The 23,254-nt window shown below is 28.0% G+C and overlaps 1 protein-coding gene across 1 annotated transcript; it reads right to left on the reverse strand.

Annotated features, from left to right (window-relative positions):
- Positions 1-2,467: 2,467 nt before the first annotated feature.
- LOC129981247 (probable methyltransferase-like protein 15 homolog) lies at positions 2,468-13,316 on the reverse strand. Its single transcript, XM_056092009.1, has 5 exons — positions 12,985-13,316; positions 10,638-10,771; positions 8,901-9,092; positions 5,209-5,403; positions 2,468-2,931 (listed from the first exon to the last, which is right to left on the reverse strand). The coding sequence occupies exons 1-5, from the start codon at positions 13,168-13,170 to the stop codon at positions 2,505-2,507; spliced, it is 1,134 nt and encodes a 377-aa protein (XP_055947984.1). The 5' UTR covers positions 13,171-13,316; the 3' UTR covers positions 2,468-2,504.
- Between the last annotated feature and the right edge of the window lie 9,938 nt (positions 13,317-23,254).

Consider the following 23,254-nt stretch of genomic DNA (forward strand, 5'->3'; position numbering starts at 1 on the left):
TTATTGAATCATTGTTTGTCATGTGTTAAGCTAATATTTTGAATCTTTTGTATTGATTACATCACCATAAAATATGTACAAAAATAATAGCACCAGTAAATGGTCTTTAAATTGAGCAATGCACACATATTTCTTTTCTCTTTCAAATTAAACGACAAAATATAACTTAATATGAGCAACAAGCATGCTTGAGATTTTTATTAAGAAAATATTTTGATAATTAAAGCAAAATTTACATTTTACTTTTCTTTTATTGTTATGTTTCTTACAAATACCCCTCCTCTTTTTTTTTACTAGCTTTATTAAAACTTCAAGTAGTTTAATGGGGAAAAAATGCCACATCAATAGAAATGGCACACGAAATTTTACTTCGTCTGATATCATTGAAGTAGTATATATAATATATAAATAAAATGTCTTTGTTTTTAAAATAGAATGGCCATTAAATAAAATTTATTTTGCATATTAAAAAAAATCCAAACAATTATCACAGTTTTGCAACAATTAGGTCATTTTGAGATATAATATTATAACCCTTTTATTCATTAAAACTATGTAAAGAAATTCATTGTAAATATTTGTTTTAATATCTGACTGTTGAAACTGTTTTAATGAAGATTATTAAGTGGCTTTTTAATCAAAATCTTGTTCTCCCTTATTATTTTACAATTTATTTATAACGCACATACTTTGTTATTTAGAGGTGTAAGAGTAGATTATGCATCATTCTTGCATTTTAAAATGTTTTGAATGCTGATATGAAATAATTAAGGGTCCGACAGGAGGAAAAAAGTCTCTTTGTCAAATTTTTGTACTGCAGATTTGTTGTGGTCAAATTTTATAAAATTGTGACCTAGAAAATAATTTTGTTATGTTAATTATTTATATACATATAGATCTTTGTTTCAAAGGTGAAGACATTAAAAGTACTTTTTAATTCCAATATTTAGAAATATTATGCATTTTCAAATAAACTATAAAAATTATATTTATGTAACATTTTATTTTACATTTGTTTAAGCAGAAATGCTTCAAAGTTTTTTTTTTAATCATTGGTTTTATGATAGCGAATCATTAATTATATATACTTTAGAATAGTTTTTTTTACCCAACATTATTCCAAATACATGTTTTGTGAATTTTAGCAAAATAGAGAAATTACTTATAGAACATAGTTTTTTAGTATTTCAACTATCACAGTATTTTGAAACTGTGCATTTTCTTGAAGTGTATATAGATTATATACTAATTGTCAACTTCCTCAAATGATGATTAGATAAATAGAATATGGATGTAAAAAGAATTGACATCTGCACCTATATATTGTACTGCCATAAAAATGTATAAAAACTAAAATCTAAATTTTTAACTGCATGCATGCTTTTTTCTAATGTAGCAAATTTTTCTGAATCAGAATTTGTAAATATATGACACATGTAAAGATTTGTATCATCAACAACCATGCTTTTCTAAGTGAATTGATACATAGAATGAATTTTCACTTGTTGATTCAAATTTAAAATTTTCTAAATATTTTCTCCATAATATACATTAACATGCCTAAAATAAATGTGTTTCATAAACTTTGAATTTCACATTGTTCACAATAACTGATTGTTCATTACTTAAAGTAAGTTGTGAGCTTTATAGTTCGCATTGTTGTGCAAAGTGAATAAATATTTTTATTTAATGTAATTGAATTTTTTTCTTTCTTCAGAATCTTAGTATTTTCTTGTTCAGTGGCATTGATTATGCTAAATATTAATACTTAGAAATTTTTAACCTACGGCCAGTAGATACACTTTAACAAAAGATGATTCATTATAAAAGATACTCATCTTTTGTGAGACTATACTTACATGCTTTTGAAGGCTTTTCAATCAACCTTAAAATAATCTGAGTTTCATAAGAAAAAAAAAAGTAATCTACAGTTATTTTTGAAAAAGTGTTTAATACATAGAATAAATTTTGCCATAAATGACTTTATAAAGAAATGGATATCTAATAAATGTGTTTATAATAACAATCGAAGATTTGTTCTTCCATTTTTCTAAAATAAATGAAGTCAGAAAGTCATCAATTCTTTGGGTATATTTGAAATATCAGAGCAACATGCATTTATTTAAATTCATTTGTTTCATTTTTTTAATATGTATTATATAGCAAAAAAATGATTTCAATAGATGTAGGAATATATATCATGAATAATATGAAATTAATACTAGCATAAAATCTTATGTCCCCCAAAATTAACTTTGCTCTTCATGCAAAAACTTTTTTAAATAAATGGGTACCCAAAGAGCTAACCTTTTTAATGTTCTGAATAACAATATAATTTTTCATGTTCCATAATTTTAACACAATCAAATGCAATTTTTGTCAAATTACATAATGAGTAAAAAAATCTTTTATTTATTGGTTTTGAAATCATAATTAATCCAAAAAATTGACAAATAAATGCCCTATGTAAACTATTTAAAACATTTTATTTACACTTAATAACATCATAATTCTGGAGTTTCCAAAACTTTCTCTGCAACTCTTAATTTAGCAGAACGACTTCTAGGATTTGACTCGATTTCATCACTGGTAGGAGTAATAACAGTCTTATGCAAAGGATTCCATCTTTTTGCTGTAATTTCATTTACAGCTTCTAAAGAATGGTAAGCAAAAGCATTCTTGTATTTTTGCCTTAAAGTATGACTAACTGGTTCATCCATATGTATACCTTGAAAGTGCCGTTTAATAATGCGATCTTCTAAAGAATGGAAAGTTAAAACAGCAAGTCTTCCACCAGGCTTGAGTAATAAGTGTGCCATTTCAAGAGCATAATTTAATTCATTCAATTCGTCATTAACAAATATCCTTAGAGCCTGAAAAATCTTCGTGGCTACATGAGCAGTCCTCTGAAGTTTATCAAACCTTTGTTCACTGTTAAGAAAAGAAAATGATGATTATTACTACAATGGGAGACAAAAATGTTATTAAACAATAAGCTAAGTTGGAAGATAACAACAATAATTTTTCATTATAGTTTACCAATGCAATGTAAAAGAGCTAGTGGGTATTTCATAGTAGGAACATAAAAATGACTCAGAATTATAATAACTTAAAAGAATAACTATTGGCTTAAATGCAAATCTCACAACTGCAAAGAGGTTCTAGGAAGCTGTGAAATAAATTGGGTACTTTGTGTAAACTAAAAAACAGAGAAGAAACGCAATTTATATAGATATCAAGTAAATATTATACAAAATTGCTTAAGGTTTCTTCTTTAATGAAAAAAGTTGTTTTAAGTAACCAATAGCACTCCTAATGTGTAAAATTATCACCTTTAAAATCAAGCAAGTTTTAATGAAATTTGGCCTGCATTTTATAATTTTTTTTCAGATAATTTGGATTTTTTTGTAAAAAAAAATATTTCAGAAAATACAATATTTTTAGAACAATAATGACAATGAAGATAAAAAAAATGAAAGAAATCTTTAATTATATATATATTATTCGTATAAATATTTTGTATGTTTTTCTCTCAAAATATTAAAAAAAAAAATATGAAAATAATTAGAGACATAATTATTACTACTATCAGGTAGTAATAATTATGTAGTAACTTTCATAACAATAACTACATGATAGCAGTAATAATTTGCCTTTAAAATAAAAACTACTTATCGATTCTAATGAGAGACAAGCTTTTAAATTAAATATTAAGTAAATTTGTGGGATTTCATTGCGTAGAGGATTTTGCTGTGTAATTTAAAGATGCATATCTTGGTTTATTGAAATCAGAAGATATGATTTGTGTGACTTTTGATATTTAAATAAATTTATTAAGGTTTGGTCTGAAGATCAAGTTTAATATTTGCTGAGGCTAAAGACACAAAATTATTTTCATTACATTTGTTTGGTTTGCAAATTACTTCAATAAATGGAATTCATTTATTTACTATAAGGTTTATTAAAAGTTAAAATATATTATGAAAGATATAACAGTGGATTGCTTAACTTCCTCTGCTATATTGGAAATCAGAGTAGTAAGTGATCTGATCATCAAATGAGATCTGGTCTCATTTTAATACATGAACAATGGCAGAACAATAAAAAGGGAAGAAACTACTTTTAGAGACAGGGAAGAAAATGAGCACTGAATAACAACAGGTAGAATTTATTTTTCACAGTTGTTCAACTATTTTCTGGCAGAAAATATTTGGGATTTTTTCAAATAAATGCTCTAAAGACTAATCGTACAATTCTAAATTTTTAATGGATTACTGCAAAACAAATTTCTTTATTTGTGCTGAATTTACCATGTTTAATGCATTTATAATTTACCTATAAAAAATATGTTCTTAATGTAATCTTTTTCTTCATAATTAGCTTGAAGGATCATGAATTTAAATATATATATAACTGCCTCAAAATTGATTATTAAAGACATTTCATTCAAAATTGTATTATATCAATATTGTGTTCAATTTAAATTTAAAATCAGAACTATTACTCATCTAAAAATATCAGTTGTGTTTGGCTTCACTAATTTTAATACAAAATATAATCCTATAATATGTGCAGGAACAGTTGAATGTCAAATGTTTATAATAATCAAACACACATAAGGCTTACTTTTTTTTTTACTTTGTGGTGAAGTCATAGTTTTAATTTATAGTTTATAAATTTATTTTAAAACTCAAACACTAAAAATTTGTGGCAAATTTCAAAACTAAATAACATTTTCCTAAGATTTATTTTTGCTGAAAGGTTATTCCTTAGTCATCTATTTATACACTAACAAATTGCATGCTAACCTTTTTCAGTGTGGGTCATAATTTCTTTTTCAAAATTTAATAGTTTCTTGGAGATGGGAAAAAGTTGTGATGCTATATGAAAACTGCATTCTTGTATATAAATTATCTAAGATTTATGTAATTCAAATGTAACATTTTTATTATATGATTTTTTTTTAATACCAAAAATATTTTACTTAAAAAAATTAAATGATTAGATATTGATTTATATGATTAGAAGACAAAAAATTACACAGAATCTAACTATAAATAATTGTGATTTTTAAACCACTGTATAACATGAAAATGCTGTATAAAATTATATTTGAATCAAAGTGATGATCACATACTAATCTAAATTTATATATATGTAAAAGAATATTACAGAAAATATTTGAAATATAGGGAAAAAATATTTTACCTGCCTAATGTACTTTGTACTAATTCAGCCAATTCATGAGTTGTATTTATAGTTTTCAACATATACTTAGCATCAAACAGAGCTTGAGCTATCTTTTTAGCTTTTTTCTCTTCACCATAAATTTTGAAAATTTTTACTAAACTTGGTACATCAAGAGAGTTTAATACATCAGCAGCTGTAGGTTGATCAGGGAATCTAGAAATTAAAAAAGTGATTAATTCAATTATTGCTTGAAAATAAACATTTTTGACTAAATACCGTATTTCTTGCACTGCTTGAAAACCAAACTCAACAAATTTTTAAAAATAAAAATTTATGAAAACTAGAATTTTTATCCTTGAATTCAGTAAATAAATCATTTGCCAGCTTATAAAAGTAACTTGACATTTTGGTGTTCCATGAAGATTTGCAGTGTGAAGTTTTAAATTGAATAATAAGGAAACAATTTTGGCATAAATCTGAAAATCTGGATTGATATGTTTTGTCTTTTAATTGATTTGCCGATAGATCAAATGATCATATATCTGAAATTAAATTCTTCATAAATCTTCTAGTGGTATTTGGTTAATATGAAGCTACAGAACCACAATAAAAATTTGAATTCAGAATAAGCTAACAAAAATTAGTACTATAAGATAAAATGGCAGTAAAGATATATTTTTAACATTTAACTGCTATAATATATTATAAATAAACATCAAGTAATTTTAATAGGTTAAGTAATAATTAAAATTAACTTTTTAATACCTATAAAAATCCTAAAAAACATTTAGTATATACCATCTTAAAAAAAAAAAAAAAAAAAAAAAAAAAAAAGCTTTATTTTGTTGGATTTCACTGAATAGCATTCAGTCCTTGAGTGAATTAACGACCTAAAAACATTCGCTTTCACACAATAAGAACACGAGATATAGAGACATTTAATTAGTAAAAATCAGTATTTTTAAAAATAATTTTTAGTTTAAACTTCAAATTAAACAAAACAAATGAATTATAGACAATATTTTTACATTATGCTGATTGAAATTCAAGCTATTTCTGAAAAAAAAAAAATTAAAAAATGAGCTAAGTGCAACTATAATTTGATACAAAAATTATGTGGGGTTCACAGATATTTCAAGCTTGTATAAAAAAATAGAAACACAGTATATAGGTAGAAATACAGGGTGTTTATAAAGTCTCGGACCCATTTTGATGTTTAATAACTCATAAAATAATAAAGATAGATTTAAATTAATAACATAAATGGTTAAATAGACTCAAACAGTTTCATGACCCTTGTCAATGAACTTCCACGTGTTCCCCCTTCGTCGCACGGAGAATATCAAGTCGATAGTCAATTTCACGCCAGGTAGCGACAATCATGTCGGCATCCACAGAGCCATTTGCGCACTTTATGGCGATTAAACATGCCAGAAACATGAAAGGATGCTTCATCGGAGAGCATTATGCTCTTCAGAAAATCAGCAGCATCTTCTATCGTCCTTAGCATATCTGTTGCAAATGCCATCCTCCTAGGTCTATCGTTCGGTTCCAAAACTTGAACAATTTGAACTTTGTATGCATGCAGTCTTAATTTTTTCTTAATAACCTTGTACACCGTCGAAATTGGCCTATCCAATTCTGTTGCCGCTGATCTCACAGATATTCTAGGATTGTGTAAAAATGTCTCTCTGACACGCTCAACATCAAAATCACTTGTGCAAGGACGTCTGGAACGTTTCTTATCTTCGATACTTCCAATTTCTAGAAAATTCTTTTTCCACCCCAAGGTGCTGTTTTTGGATGGAGGATCTTTTTGGTAAATTCTTCTGAAATTTCTCTGTGCTTGCACTATCGATTTCATTTCTATTAACCACCATAAAATCTGTGCTTTCTTTTGTGGTGTATGCATTCTCCTTAATATCCGCTCGAATAAAACATCACTACAAAAGTACTACATAGAACAAACACATCAAAAGTAAACATAACATTGCAATAGTTGACAAAAAAAAAGTGAGAAAAATGCAATTAATAAGCAAACCATATTTAGAAAAGTACAGATATTTAGACTGGAAAATGAAGTTATCTGAAATTAACCACACGCGCAGACGATATTTACAAAAGTAAAAATATTCAAACCTGAAAAGGAAAATATATGAGTTATTCCATCAATAAATGTCATAAGTTTGTTTATATCTTTATTATTTTATGAGTTATTAAACATCAAAATGGGTCCGGGACTTTATAAACACCCTGTATAATGTTTGGTACACTTATTGGCAATAAAGGCTTCGATCATTTCCTCCTTACTGTGCTAAATCTGCCTCAAACAGAATGAATCTACAGTTGTTGTTCCGATTTAAAATCCTACCAAATAATTAAATGTTCTGGCATGCAATTTTTCTTTAATACAAAAAGTAAATGTTTACCGGATATTCACAAAGAAAATATTTCTATTCAGGAGTACCTAACAAGTTTTCAAAATGTAACAAAGTTATGTTGAATTTTCTGGAGGTGAAATGTGAAATTTAAGCTCATACTACATGCAAGAATGACTGAATGTCATTGCTCTCTGACAAATTTTTTTTAAAAAAATCAATAAGCAATTCAAATAATTTGGTGTCTTTCAATGAGAGAATCACTTGAAAGTATATCTGAAGTGATGAAGACATCTCTTTAATGAAATGAAACCAATATATGTAGAATTCTAGATAGTAGGATCTTGTGATACGGGATATAAAAGCTTATACCTTGATTTAATTTGATGAATACTTGGCAACTATGTTGAGAAATAAAGATTGCTATTTTCAATAATTTGTAGAATATGTATTGTAAAATAAAAAATGCTTTGAAATGAAAATTTTTTTTGGAACCAAAGTTTAAAAAAAAATCTACACATTATCTAATTAGATTGTATAAGGAGCCACAGAGACAAATTAATATGCATGTCTTTAAAAATCAAAGGATCACCTTCTTTAACTTTAACCATTTATTTCATATTAAAATGAACATCAGTTTTAACTTTATTTTAAAGCACCATTTATAAAAATAACTTCTTAAATTTCAAATAAAATTGATTTTCATTAATCTCTTCTCTAAATTCATATAATTATATGGAATAAAATGAAAGAACTATAACAGCAATGTAATAATGGTTCTCATTGCAATGAAAGTTCACTGGTGATGAATGTTACAAATATTTGTTCCAATAGAAAATATAACCTCAAAATCTAATAAGAATTCTGATGATAGAGATAAATTATGTGACTATCACAAAATCTAATTATAAAACAAATACACAGCTAGAAATCTAATTTGACAAATTAGTATGGAATAAACCCATGCTTGCTTGACTTTCATTTGTTCCACTTACATCTGGTTTCATAATCATTTAGTGTGGGCCTTGACTGTTTACTCCTGTATAAAACAAATAGATATCCTTGTACATTAATCTATTTATACTCATCCAACTGATGTAGTTATTCTTGTTATTCTTAATATGTGTTCTATTCAAAAATGCATCGTAAAGTTAAATATTGCATATACTATTGCCAAATATTGGTAATTACAGTACTTAGTATATTGTATACCAATATATTGGTTGCACAATATACTAAATAATTACATAACTTAATGCTTATTTTAATCTTTACATTATAAAACAAAACAGGGAACATTTTTTTAAATATCGATTTTTAAAATAGAATTACCTGTTGCCATCCATACGCATATCTAAAGGCCCATTTTTACTTATAGAGAAACCTCTTTCAGAAGAATCCATTTGCATAGATGAACAACCAGCATCAATTAAAATTCCATCAATACTGTTTGGTGTAACACCATGTTTTAAAAGAAGTGGCTGAATTTCACTAAACTTACCAAGTAAAGGTATAACTGCATCTCTGCAATTAGATACCACACAATTAGAAGAAATTTAGCTATACATCTAATGGTGTCAATTCATGTTTATGTGACACATATCAAATGAACAGCCACAGTTTAACTTGAAATTAATAGAGTATGTTACTTCTAACTTTAAGAAATTCAAACATTTAATTAAAATATTTAAACTTAAATTAATTTTTTAAAAAAATCTATAATATCTATAAGTGAAAATTTATAAATAGTTAGAACACTAGAACAATTCAAATTGCAGAATGGATTTTCTACAAATTTTCCTTAAATACATTATAAGGTATGGTAATTTTGAGACAATTAATAAATAATCAAATTTAATACTTAAAACTATATTTCCATAAAAGAAAAAAAAATTCTCATTATTAATGCTGCCCTTTTCAATAAATAAAGATATTTTAAATATTTTAGTTATTGGCTTCTAACTTAACACTGGCAATATTTATTAATGTTTTGTATCTATCTCTCTTTAAAAAAAATTAACAACTTATAGAAAGGAAAAAAAGAAGAAAAAAAATCTTTCAGTAGATTTAAAAACATTTTTAGTGTAATTATTATTCAAATCTTAACTAAAACTGTAGATTATAAGAATATTTCATTTATTTTAATATTTTACATAAAAATATTTTTTAAATTAAATATACATATGCATATATTAAAAATGTATTAATTTACAAAAGCATTGATATATCATATGATTTATAACTTATATTTTTACTTTCTTACAAATGACATTTAAACTATGAAAGCCACAACAGCCAATTAGTATGCAATATATTTTTATTATGTCCAAAGTACTAACAATTTTTTACACAAATACTGGAAAATAGAGTTTTAACAAAGATATCTAGACAATAAAAGTTAATTTTTGATTAAAAACACTAATTATAATTTCATTGTTTTAAATAGTTTATAAAAAATAGTTTAGTTAAAAATTTTCTGGATGTATTTTAAAACAAAGAAATAAATTTAACATTTAATAAGTAAATAAAAAAAATATTTTTGATGATATCATATTGCTATTCTAAAATAAGATATGGAAATGTTGTCTTTTCAATCAATGTCAAATATAAAGCTCATCTGTAATAATCCAATGAAACTTCATTTGATAACAGAAATTCATCTCTTCAAATATAATTATACACACAGCAATTTCAAAACATTTTATATTTTAATAATAAACTATTATTATCTGATAAATACAGTTTTACAAAAATGAACATGCTTCTTTCTCACAACTAAATACAGTAAAATTATGAGAACTATTACTTGGATTTCAAGTTCATTATTGCAAACTCCATCTAAATGTTCAAATTAATTTGCGATGTGAAACAGGAATAGTTCTAATCCATTTCCAAACATTATAATTAATGCAATAATTACATCTGGAAAAATAAAGCATTAGAATTTTTCTGTGATTTTTTTTTTAGCACAGGAAGTTATATGTTTTAATTAATTTAGTTTTCAAAGGAAGTTAATTTCTTATTGCTTAATGTGTGCAATTAAAAATATCACTTAATAAATTTCCTTACCCATACTCCTCAGCCAGTTTTACTGCTTTCTCATATGCACATGGATCTCTATCTAAACAGAACAGTTTCAATTTTGCAGCTTGTAACAAACAGCGAGTATGCCCTCCTGCCCCAAAAGTCATGTCAATAAATACCTGTAAAATAATGAGGAGGAAATACCGACAATATAAAATTAGATTTGCCACTGACAGAGACAAGTGAAATAAATATTCTGAACTATTTGAGGAAAATCATAATTTATTTTATGGAAGTTTATCATCCTCTGACATAAATGATATCCAAATTATAGACAGAAAGAGATATGAGTTATATTAAAAAAGAAATACAAAAGAATATTTTTTTTATTTAATATTTAAAATATAACTGAATTTTGAACTTTTATTATAATGACTAACAATTTAACTACAGAATTAATTAGTAGCAGTTCACCATTTGAGAAATGAACAATGCCGCAAGAGATATTTCACAAGCTAATAATTAGAACATAACTTTCCTTCTAAATAACCTAAAATTTTTAATTTTTTGAATTGTATTTTAGAAAATAATCTATGCGTTTGTTTTGGATGAGTGACATCTAATAATGGAAAATGAATGTTAATTAAAGCAGATGAGCTTTTACAAGAAATGGGAAAGTGAATCAAAGCCAAATTAAATTACAAAGAAAATGAAATAAAAAAAATAAATAAAGAGAACAAAAGAGAGTTTTGCAAGAGAGGATGATGGGAAAGGTAAAGAAGAAGCATCATATAGTTAACTATGCACCAAACTTCGACTGCAACCACACTAGCTGAACCAATCAGCCACATTCAATAGGAGAAATCCTTTATCTTCACCTTCCACTACAAAGCTGCAATTTTGAAGAGAGCAGATTTTAATACTTTCTGAGTTCTCGAACACACCAAACTTCTATATCTTTTACTTATTGATTTTTTTAAAATATATTTTTCCATTTTTATTCACTAAACAGTCAATGTGGAAAAATAATCAAACAGGATTAAAAATAAAAAAAAACAAACTTTAAAAATATTTTCAGGTAATGTTGCAGCTTTAATGAATAAGCCTACCACAGGGAAAAACACAATGCTCAAGAAATTTAATGGTGTTACCTCAGAGCAAATTACACTGACTTAAATTAATTTAAAAACAATAATTTACATCATTAAAATGCTCAAGTTGTATTCTGCATCATCCTCTTGCCTTCTTTTAGAATGATTCAAAATTTTCTATTAACATTAAAAGCTCAAGTCAACATAATGGGTATATCATAACTTTCAGTTAAATAAGTCTAAATATGATTTTATATTCAAAAGGAACTTATATATTTGAACTGAGTTTAATTTTAAAAAAAATGATGAAAATGAAGGTTTATATTTAAAGCAATTTATGTTTAATCCTCTGGCTGTTTTTTTAGCTTTAAGATGCATAAAAATATCATTATGTCATTCATGACGGAATATAGCTTCTTATGAACAAATAGCTTGAGTTATTCATGATTATATTACTGCAGATTCAATATATATATTACTTCAGAATCAATACAAAGTAAACAGGAGAATATGAAAAGCTATTGAATTATTATTTGTTGATGCTATATGACTATAAAGGAACATTCACTTTTTTATTTATTTTATCAACCTTCTCTCTATATATTATATATGCTTTATTTTTTATTGTCAACTTTATTCTAAAAAATTAGTGACTTCAATTTTTTAGCGTTTGAATAAATATTTATTCTTCTTACAAGATACTTAAGTAATCCAAAGTAAAATAATAGTTTCAAATATGCAACTTTTCACTACTTGCACATTTATTTAGATATTGAATGAAGATGTGCATGAATACATTTATGCACAGCTTTTATCATAATATTGAAAATAGAAACAATGTTATGTTATTAACATCAATGAAAATCTCCATGATAATCAAAAGCTAATGTGGAAATGAAATATCACCACTTGTTTAAGGTGTTATAAACATTTAAGAAGAAAAGCAAGGTTGCAGATATGTATAAAGGAAATTTCAGATGCTATCAAAAGGGCATGCTGTAAGTGTAAGTAATTTTTCTAAGTGTAAGTAATTGTATACCTTTTAAAATAATTCTACTAAGAATTTCTAGCAAAATATATAAAAATATGGAGAATTTCTACAATTTGATACTTCAGTTCATTCAGGAGTCCTTATCAATATAAATAGAAAATTAAAGAAAAGTTAAGTAAAATAATGATAGCAAGAATTAATTTTTTAAAAAAAATTTCAACAGTTCAATTTGTGCAATGCAATTTAAAATTCTTTCTATAAGTTAATTCACCATTTAAATCCCATAGTAAAGAAAGCAACAAATAATAACCTTATTGTCTTGGGGATTTAAAGCTTCAACCACTTCATTTGGCATTACTGGAGTGTGTCCTATGTTTTCTTCAAAATATAAATCAGAAGTTCTATTACAGTGGATTTCAGTACTGATGAATCTAGCATGGACATATTTATGAAACAGAACGAAAATATTCCTTCGAAAAGAAAAAATTGAACTCATTTTAATTTACGAGTTAAAAATTTCGTAAAAAAATCACATGCTACACAAACTTATTAAACATATTTCAAACTGTTAAAATGACACAATGTAACATTCCAAGGCTTTGACAGAAATCTAATATTTGCACATGAAATGCCGACTTGTTTATTTACTATTTCAAAGAGAAATGCTGAGTTGCAACCCGCTCCTTTTTTTCAACTATTCAAAAGGGTGAGGAGAAATTTTTCTTTTGGTAAACTAGAGCTTCATATGTAAATTTTAATTGCTAAACGTCCTGTTAGTTGCAAATTCTAAAGTAATCAAAATAGTCTACTAGACTTCAAAAATATAATTCTAGAAGGATTTTAGGCATAAAATAATGTTTGTCGAGGTATTTAGACTTGAAATTTGGCGGAAAGTCATCGCTTTTAGTTATTGCGGTAAAATGTAAACTTCTCAGAGAATGAACATGCTAAATTTGCGATTTCAGTTTTTAAAACGAGAATGAGTTTTGTTATTTTTTTAAGAGTAATAAGATCCAGAACCGTTTTTCATCGGTTAGATCCAGAACCGGCAATCATTGTCACGATAGCAATGAAATTAATTCATCTGGCAACATTTCTTTTTTACTTTTTCGTATTCCAAATATATGCAGAAAGGAAATAAATAATATCAAATTTGGAACAGGATTGTCAAAGAGTAGATTGTCTAATGGTTTGTACTTTCTAACAAGATATCTCAATAATGCAATATAAACAAGATATAAAGTATATAAACAAGATATCTCAATAATGCAATATAAACAAGATATAAAGTATATAAACAAGATATCTCAATAATGCAATATAAACAAGATATAAAGTATATAAACAAGATATCTCAATAATGCAATATAAACAAGATATAAAGTATATAAACAAGATATCTCAATAATGCAATATCAAATAAATGGAATTTGGTCTGTGATTTTGTGACTATAATAGTATTTCTGTGTCAAATTCAGATTTTAATCGGTCTCGAAAAAGTCATCCAAAATGCACATTCGGTATTCTGGTACTTTTGTATTAGCAACATCCTAACGATTAATCGCAAAGAAGACATACTGATAAGCTCATTTGTAATTATTTTCCCCCATTAACTGAGGGTAAAAATGTGCAAGTACATTTGTTAGAGAATATACGAGAAAGTTGCAAGGATACTACATCTTTTGCAAGATGCGCTCTATCTGTCTACCATGAGATCTCTTCTTGACAAGAATCTAATTCACTATAGTGATAGACATATTAGGGAATATTAATTTCGAATATGAGAAATCGGATGGAAATCAGGGTTTTATTTTATTATTGACGATAATTTGAGTCAGGTAAAATGTTAATACTTCATATTTTTGTTTTCACCGCAGTTGCACGTATCTTTACATTTGCCTTGCTTGCTTTAAAAAATATTATTAAATTCTTTCTAATTAAAATTAATTACGTGTTATTATTTGTTAATTTTTTTTCTTATCTTCCAAATCTGCATATTTATTAAAATGGTCTTTTAGTTTAATAATAATTCCGACAAATGTTAAAATCCCAAACGCGTAAAACTGTGTAAACCGTTGCAGAGATTTTTTTCTCAAAATGCTGCTACGAAATCTTTAAAAATTCCTTTCCCACTAGCAATCAAAAGAACTATTTTTAAGAGTTTGGAGTTTTAGAATTCACCATTAGAAAAACTAGAAATTGATTTAATTATTTTCTTAATTTAGTATAGATGAAATTAAAACGATTAATTTTTTTAAAGATATGAATTAATCCTAATGATACTTTAAATTTCTTAAGTAATTTATTTTTTTTAATAATGCTACTGTTAGGCATACAAATTAAATAATAATTTACACAAATAATTATTTAGTATTTTTTCATTTGATATGTGTTGTTTTTTGTATACATATGACAGAAATGCATGATATTTCCGAGACTCTGGGTACTTTACTAACTTTGAATCTGTTGAATTATTATTTTGAATTTGTTTTCAAAAATTATTGATAATAATTCCATATATTGTTAATATGGCGCTGCTTACGCCATTGAAACAAATTTGGACGTAAGGTAAGTTGTAAGTTAATTTGTTCCTATAATAAGCGTAATCAATCTAGACACTAAGAAACGTTCTCATGCCGTGGATGAACACTAATGGATTCTAAAAATAGATTGGATATTTCATCATTTGTGTATTGCATGAGGACGAGTTGGCTACATTCATTTAATGTATTCATTACATTTTTTTTTTCTAAACTTGTAATGTTGAAAAGCGAAGCAAGAGAGCTTATAATGCTGCATGATACAAACTTACAAACTTTCCTGAAAGTATTCCTACTTCTGTAAATCAACAGTTGAAAAGAACCGTCATGTTCACCACAAATGGTAATTATACTTTGATTTTTAAAACAGAAATAAGCTCTGTGCTATTGGAGAAAGAAAAACACACACACACACACACACACACAGTAGAAACTTCGGAAAAAATCTAAGAACAGCTGCGAGAAGAAATTGTCGAAACTGAAGAACTCTGAAGTCGAGAACGCTTATATTGTTAAATCAGATGCATCACTTTCCTTTATTTATTGTTTAGGAAGATGCTTTAGCACATCTGCCACGCAATTTCATTTATCTAAATTGCTGCGTTTTTGATTTATTGTTAAAAAATGATTTAAGAGTATAGACTGAAAAACAGTGAATATCTTGAGGGTAAAATTTGACAAGGAGCTATATTTTAGATGCTAAATCCAAGTACCAAATTTTATCTGTCTAGTTCTTTATATTTTGTAGCTATTGAATTCAATTATATTCGAACAGGAAGACTTCCTGAAAATGCATTTCAATCAAAATTTAACAGAAATCTACAAGAGTGGCGTAAAGTCTATATATTAAAGTTCATCAGTCTAACTCAAAGCAATGTTAAGTTATCGAGTTCACAGATAGACATTATTCCAAAAATATGTTTATCGAATTCAGGGAAATCTGAAATATAGAGTTTTGTCAAACTCTTGAGTTCAAATTTTTTGCCGAGATATGAGAAAGTAAAAATAATTTCTTAAGTAGTGTCAATGAAAAAAAGTTTCATTTACTAATTCTGATATTCAGAATAGTACTGCTTTTGAAAATGGTTACTTCTTTTATCGAATTGAAATTTTTTTATACTCTTTTAAAGAATGTCCTTCGTATATCTTACCGAGCGAAATGGTAATCTGAAACGCAAACGAACTAGATGGATATTTTCTGAATATTTTTGTTCACCTTTTTATTACAGAATTGCCAATTTATTTTAAATTTTAGATCAACGACTCACTGTTGGTCCATGTTTTCATATGTACGTAAATGTGATGACAACGCAGGCAGCTAGATTTAGTACTTGGACATGAAACTGTTGTTGCAGATACGTGTCAAATCTGAACTGAAAACAGGATGCTAAGAGGCCAAAATGCGTCGTCAGTTGTCTTTACTATGCAACGAATTTAAAAGCAAAACCCATTATATTGTGTATCTTATTACAATATATTGTTCTGTCTTTCATGAGTCAAAAATCTGTATGAATTAGGGATGTGTAAACATTTTTAGGAGCGAGACAAAATAAATTTCAGGAGGCAAGTATAATTTATTATTAAAAAAATCAATCATACTATTTAAAAATATTACTGTTATTTTAAATTTTAAGGTTATTAGCTGCCTTTGGCGGTTATTTGGTTCGTTGTTTTCGATGATTGTTTAAAGATTCACTTAAATATTTTGCGTAACTTTGCCTTAATGACAGGGTCGAATTATCAAACAGACGAAGTAGGCAATTGCCTTGTGGATCCTGAAATTTCGATATATTTTTTACGATATTTTCTGAGTATATTAATATTGTGCTCTTTTTTTAAATTTACAAAGGCTGTATACATGAACTGATTGAAATAAAATCACGTATCTTTTAAATTTTATAGCAATATTCTAATATTATTATTAATTGTTTTTTTTTACATTAGTTAAAAAAACCCTAAAATATTGCCTTATATTTCAAAAAATTCCGATTTCAATAATTAAATGGTGTGTTGAAACGGCTTATTATTTTGTTTAGATTTGCTTTTATATTTGAATTTTGTATATCCAAAATATTGAAATCAAATCTCTCTAATGGGGCCTTTAATGAAATGTTATCTCAATTTATCAAAATTTTCAACATAAAAATGATTTTATCGAGAATTATAACCAATAAAAATATTTGCTATAGGAATTTGGCTAGAAGGCTTTCATTGCTTAAGTGTTTTTAAAAGGCTTAGTTTGATCCTGCTTAATGCCTCCTTCAGCAAATTATATTTAAATTTCACATTTTGATAGACATGCAACTCATATTATTTTAAAACTATACATTATTATGTTCATTGTGCCATGTATGCATTTCAATAGTTTTCTCTATATATATTTATACATTCAATTATATCACAAAAAAAAAAGAGCAGCGGTGTTTTAAACTGTGCGTACTTCATCTTTGTTTGATTCTGAAATTAATTAAACCTTAATATAATAACGAGTATAACAGAATTACAGAAATTTCAATAAAAGCATACCTTATACTGAAATTTACTCAGCATGGAGAAAAAAGTCGAATCCTCACGCATCGGTCATCAACAATGAAATAAAACAACAACAAAAAAAAAAAAAAAAAAAACCCAGGGTGAAATATTGGTAACAAAGATGAAAACGATTTAAGTTTAGTTTCAACAATGAAATATATTATTCAAAAATACGCTTGAAATATTTTTTGAAAATCGAAACAAAAGTATATGCAGAAAAAATGGCATAATTGAAAAGGCAATTTTGTGAATTATAAAATGATTTTAAAACATTTTTGTGTTGTAATATTTTTGAAATTTGCTGTAAAATTTTGACAGAAAAACATCCACATTTTGCTTAATTTTTAATTAATTGGAATTTTAATTAAAAAGTCAAAAAATCGCTTTGAAGTGAACATTTCCACTCTCCATAATACATGCATGCGAAGTTCAGTAACTCTAGGTCAAATGATTTGGCTTGTAGAACATCAACACGCACAGGTTGTTGTTTACATTCATACTTTTTTTTTACTTTAGCACAGGTAATATTTTTTCAAATTCGCTAGAAAAGCATTATTTCGAAATTTATTCATTTCACCTCAAATATTAACATTTGATTATGACAAGATAATAAGTATCTTTTATTCCACTAAAAATGATGCTATAAAGCCATTCAGTACTACGCACAAGGGAATAGAAGTCGATTCCACGAGACCTCTTAGGTAATATTCCAAGCATTTGAATAACAAAGAGAGTTTTTTGGCGCAAGTCCCGAAAGTTTTTACTGCATTGTATTGGGAATGAAAACAATGCGGAAACGAATACCATTTCTTAAAACAGAACAAAAAACGGATCTACTTTTTTTTTTTTTTTTCAGTTTCAAAAAAAAAAAAAAAAAAAAGTTACATCTAAGTAAACAGATCATTCGGACGACAACCAAAGGGGAAAAGATCTATTATTATTAACCTTGAATTCGAACTACACGCAGGAAATTTCGTAGACTTAATACATTCGCACGATCTCTAAACAACAGGTGTTTTGAAAAAGTACAAGTATTCAAGGTTCCGCCATTGTTGGCCATCGTTTTACTTTCGTTTGTTTAACTACGGTAGAAAGGCAATTACCTGAATGGCATACATAAAATCGAAATTGAAAGTTAATTACAAGAGAAACTGCTTTATATAACTCATTTTTTACTCTAATTTTACGCAGCAGTTAAAATAAAAGAATATAAAAGGTGGAATTCTTTTTATTAATTTGTTTCGCGGCAAAAATTTATTTTAGGAAACCATTTTTTTGCTTCAGAATATTTGAAAAAAAAAGTTACAATTACATAAAAATACAATTTGAAATAAAAGTCATAATTAATATTATAACAGGCTTGACGGTATCTTGGAAGTAATCTGAACTGGCAGTTGGTAAAAACAAAACAATAAAAAATATATAAATACAGTTAATGCAGAGAATGGCAATAACGGATAATCCGCAAAATGGTGCAAAAAACTATCAGTCAAATGATATAAAAATAATTAATCGAGTAACAAAGAATAAAAAAAAACAATCAAATAAATAAAATGATAAAACCTGAAGCCATTGAAAAGAATAAAGACATCAATCAATCATAACACACACTTATTTTGTTCGAAAATATTTGCCGAAAAGCCAAATTGGAGTGATTTTCCCAAATGTATACTCTCTCATGTACGTTATTAACAGCAATCTATTGGCGAACAATAGTTGTGAAATAGCATAATAGCATATGATTTTTGGCATCGGCTATAATGTGAATACACAATTATCAAAAGATTGATTAAGTATTTTGGAAGGGTTTTTTTTTTTTCCATCGAACTACTTAGAACTGCAATTGATGTTACAAAATTATATACCAAATTTTATATTGTCAAGTTACTGTGCTTTTGAGTTATCGCTTTTAATGTTTGAGAAAGTATTGACGACAGACTCTTTGAGAAATGTGAGTTAAAATTTGATAAAGGTAACTTTGGATGGTAAAAGCTGTACAACAAATTTCATTTACATGAGTTGTTACGCCTTTGAATTATCGCTTTTATATGCATACAAAAGAACAGACCGACAGATGATTAACCCCTTGACAGGTTTGGTTTCAAATTTGATACATATCTATACTTTAGATGCAAAATCCGAAATAAATTTTATCCATAAAGCTCTTTTTTGTTTTATAATTATCATATTAATTCATATTCTGATAGTCGGACAGATAGACTTCCTTCAAATGGATTTTGTTTAAAATTAAATGGACATTTATAAATTTAGCTTATATAAAATTTTTAATTTGTATAGCTCAAACGTTTTTGACTTATCTTGTTCATAAAGAGACCGACACCATTCCAAAAATGTGTGTTTGGGACACAGGAATGTCTGAAATGAAGAGATTTGCCAAAGTTTCCAGAACGAATTTTTGACGAATATAATATTTCCTCTATACTCCGTTTATGAGAAGGCAAAAATACTTTGAGATAGACGGATGAAATTTGGCAAAATTTTTGACACCAAATTGGTAAAGTCCTACCAAAATTTGAGCGAAATCAATGAATCCACAGAAATTTTGTTTGTCCGTATGCTGTTAAAACCGATAGCTATAAAACGTAAAGAGTTCAGTGGATAAGATTTAATATTGTTAAAAACTAGTAATGTTGTTTCCCAGCACGGTTAGTTCTATCACCGAAAAGACCGATTTACAATCATCTGTATTGGATGCTGCTCGGGTGCCGAGCCAGTAACCCCAGAACTTGGCGAGCCTTTGGCGACTTTATTGACAAAATGCATAATGATAGAAACTTTGAGAATTGTAACGATCCATCCAATAGGAACTGAGATGCACCTGATTGGGTACACCAGAAGGTTCTAGGCCCGCCTCTCGGGAACTATAAAATGACGGTAGTCTCAAGCTGCAAGGAACCAGAATTGAATCGCAATTGGAGTCGTAGACAAGTAACGAGTCTTCGAGAGGATAGCGAAGCAATGGCGGAGTGCCAGCATCGTGTGAAGCCCAAGCTAGTGCTGAACTGAGCTGTGTGCCACGTCCTGTTGTCATTTGTGGAAGCAGCATCAAGTTGTGTGTGGAGTAGCCAGTCATGTGGTAGTGAGTAGGCAGTTGGATACAGCTAAAGCGAGGAGACAATGAAAACTTCAGCCGTTTGGAGAGACCGTAGTGCGAAGCTCCGAGGATCCCCTCTCCTGCTGGATTCTGTCTGGCCGCTTTGTATGCTGTGGTAGATTACTAGTTGTGGGCTACTGTTTGCTGTAGTGTGCTGCTGTGTGCTGTCCTGTCTGTACGTCTCGGCTGTATATAGTTGTCGTCTTTGTATTCTTCGTCTGTGTCTTTGAGTTTAATAAACATCGTTGTTGTTTTCTACTGAGGCCTACTGATTGTGTTTTCACATCACACACCCACTACAGGCGAACCCGGTGATCCGTAACTATATATAGGTAAGTAAAGATTTGAAACAAAATTTGAACTCATTCTATCGTGATGTTGGTCATCTGGCAGTCTGCACATTCGAATACAAATAATCACTATAATTCAAAAATGTCACGACTGAGATCAATGAAATTTGGTACTTAATTTCGCTGCTAAAAATTGAATTCCGTGTCAAATTTTTGTTTTAATTATCCGAAACTAGCATCCAAAATACAAATATGAATTTTCTTTCTATAAAACTAAGAACAAAACACTCAAATGCGGCATCCTAGCAGTAAAATTTTGAGCACTCGTGGCGCTCATGGCCTTGCCCAAGGTCCACAATTTTATATGGGAGTCAGGGATAGTACTTTTATTTGCAAGTACAGCATACTCCCGAGTATCCGGTTCGTTACTATCCGGCCTAGTACTTGTCGTGTGCAAAATACAAGTTGTTATAGGAAAAGTGCGGCCCGTTGTTCATTGTTTTGTCAGTGTGTAACAGAATTCAATTGCTGCCGCTGTTTTGTTACGCACAGTATTCGTAAATTGTTCTTGGGGTTTGCTTAAAGTTTTTTTGAGTGTACCACAATGAAGATTTCAAAATGGGCAATAAACGAAAAAAAGTTGCAATATGGAGGAAAAATTACGCATTATATAATAACTAGACTCTAGGGTAACAACAAAAAATATAGCTTCGATGTTAGAAATTTGGAAAAGTACTATGAGGGACTGGCAAAAAAATCGGGTAGAAATTGAAAAGTGGTGTATTGCACAAGCTATTGGAAGTGGAATAAAAGTAAGAAAGACCATACTGAAAGCTAAGTTTAGGATTACCTTTTCATAACTGTGTGATCATTTATCAGTGAAAAGTAAAATCAGTTTGAGTCAATTTTCTTAAAGAATAGATCTAGATTTACATTCATGTTTTGTTTATGTTTCCTGCATTTAAGTTGGACATTACAGAATTTATATTGAAATGTTTATATCCAACTTACTTTTTCTCTAATAAATTCTTGAGACATGCAGTACAATATATAAACATATATAAACTGCCAGTACAGGGTCTTCTGTTTTAACTCGACACGTTACCGGCAACGGCTTCTATGATTCTCCTAGCCGCGTTCACATGGAGGGATTATTCAGTAAGAAGTGAGAAAATACGTATTATAACACTGAGTTTTGGTAAAAAAATCTTCTGGTATTGGTAGGTAAAGAAATAGAACTCCGGCATATCCGGCTTTTTTGTTATCCTGTCTGCCTTTCCACCACATTGGGTCGGATACTCGGGATTGTACTGTACAAAATAAAGTTTAGGGAGGAACAAATCCCACCGGTTTTATAGTGCGAACGTGGTTAAGAATGGAAGTGAGTTCAGTTCTTGGTAGAAACTGATGACGGGTGAGTATTTAAAAATTTTCCGTGGCATATTATCAATAAAGCTGTCATAAGTGATAAATGACCTTCAGATGTTCGTTGTTTCTCTAAACATCTATCTGCACTGATTTTTCTAGAAGCAAAATTATCATATTTTAAAATCTATTCAATAGGCAAAGCAAAAACTATTGACATTTTGATAAACTTGAAACTTTGTGCATTTTCTTGATTTCACAAGGAGTAAATAATAAAATCTAATTCCGGATTATAGTTGAATAATAATAAAAATTATTTGGATATTTATTAAATTTTTTGGTTGAAAATAAATTCTATTTAAAACTTTTATCACAGTTAAATGAAATGAAATAACATAAAAGCTTTCATTTCAGGATACTGTGCACAGAAATTGAAAAAGAAACGAAAATAACTAAAAATTTGAAGAATATACGAAAGAAATTTGATATGAAGGCGAAATCTATCAACGTCTGTCTGTTCGCCTATGTGAAATGATAATTCAACCAGTGGGGTGGTCTTCTAAAAATTTTCTGGCATGCTCTCTAATAAGGTATTATTCCAAGGACTATCTTGCATAGTCCTTGGAATGCAAGTACATGGAATAGTCCTTGGAATGCAATTCGTACAATAGTTACGAAATATTAACCTTTGGCGTGAATTTAGTATTTTTACTGAATCTATCGTGTCATTCTTGGCGA

Source organism: Argiope bruennichi, chromosome 8, assembly GCF_947563725.1.
Source record: "Argiope bruennichi chromosome 8, qqArgBrue1.1, whole genome shotgun sequence".
NCBI lineage: Eukaryota > Metazoa > Arthropoda > Arachnida > Araneae > Araneidae > Argiope > Argiope bruennichi.

Excerpts from the sequence above, each read along its gene's own strand:
- LOC129981247 (XM_056092009.1), bottom strand. The coding sequence starts at position 13,170 with ATGAGTTCAATTTTTTCTTTTCGAAGGAATATTTTCGTTCTGTTTCAT. Across the intron at positions 10,772-12,984 it reads TAAATCCCCAAGACAATAAG|GTATTTATTGACATGACTTT; the intron begins GTTATTATTTGT and ends ATTATTTTACAG. Across the intron at positions 2,932-5,208 it reads GTACAAAGTACATTAGGCAG|TGAACAAAGGTTTGATAAAC; the intron begins GTAAAATATTTT and ends TTTTCTTAACAG.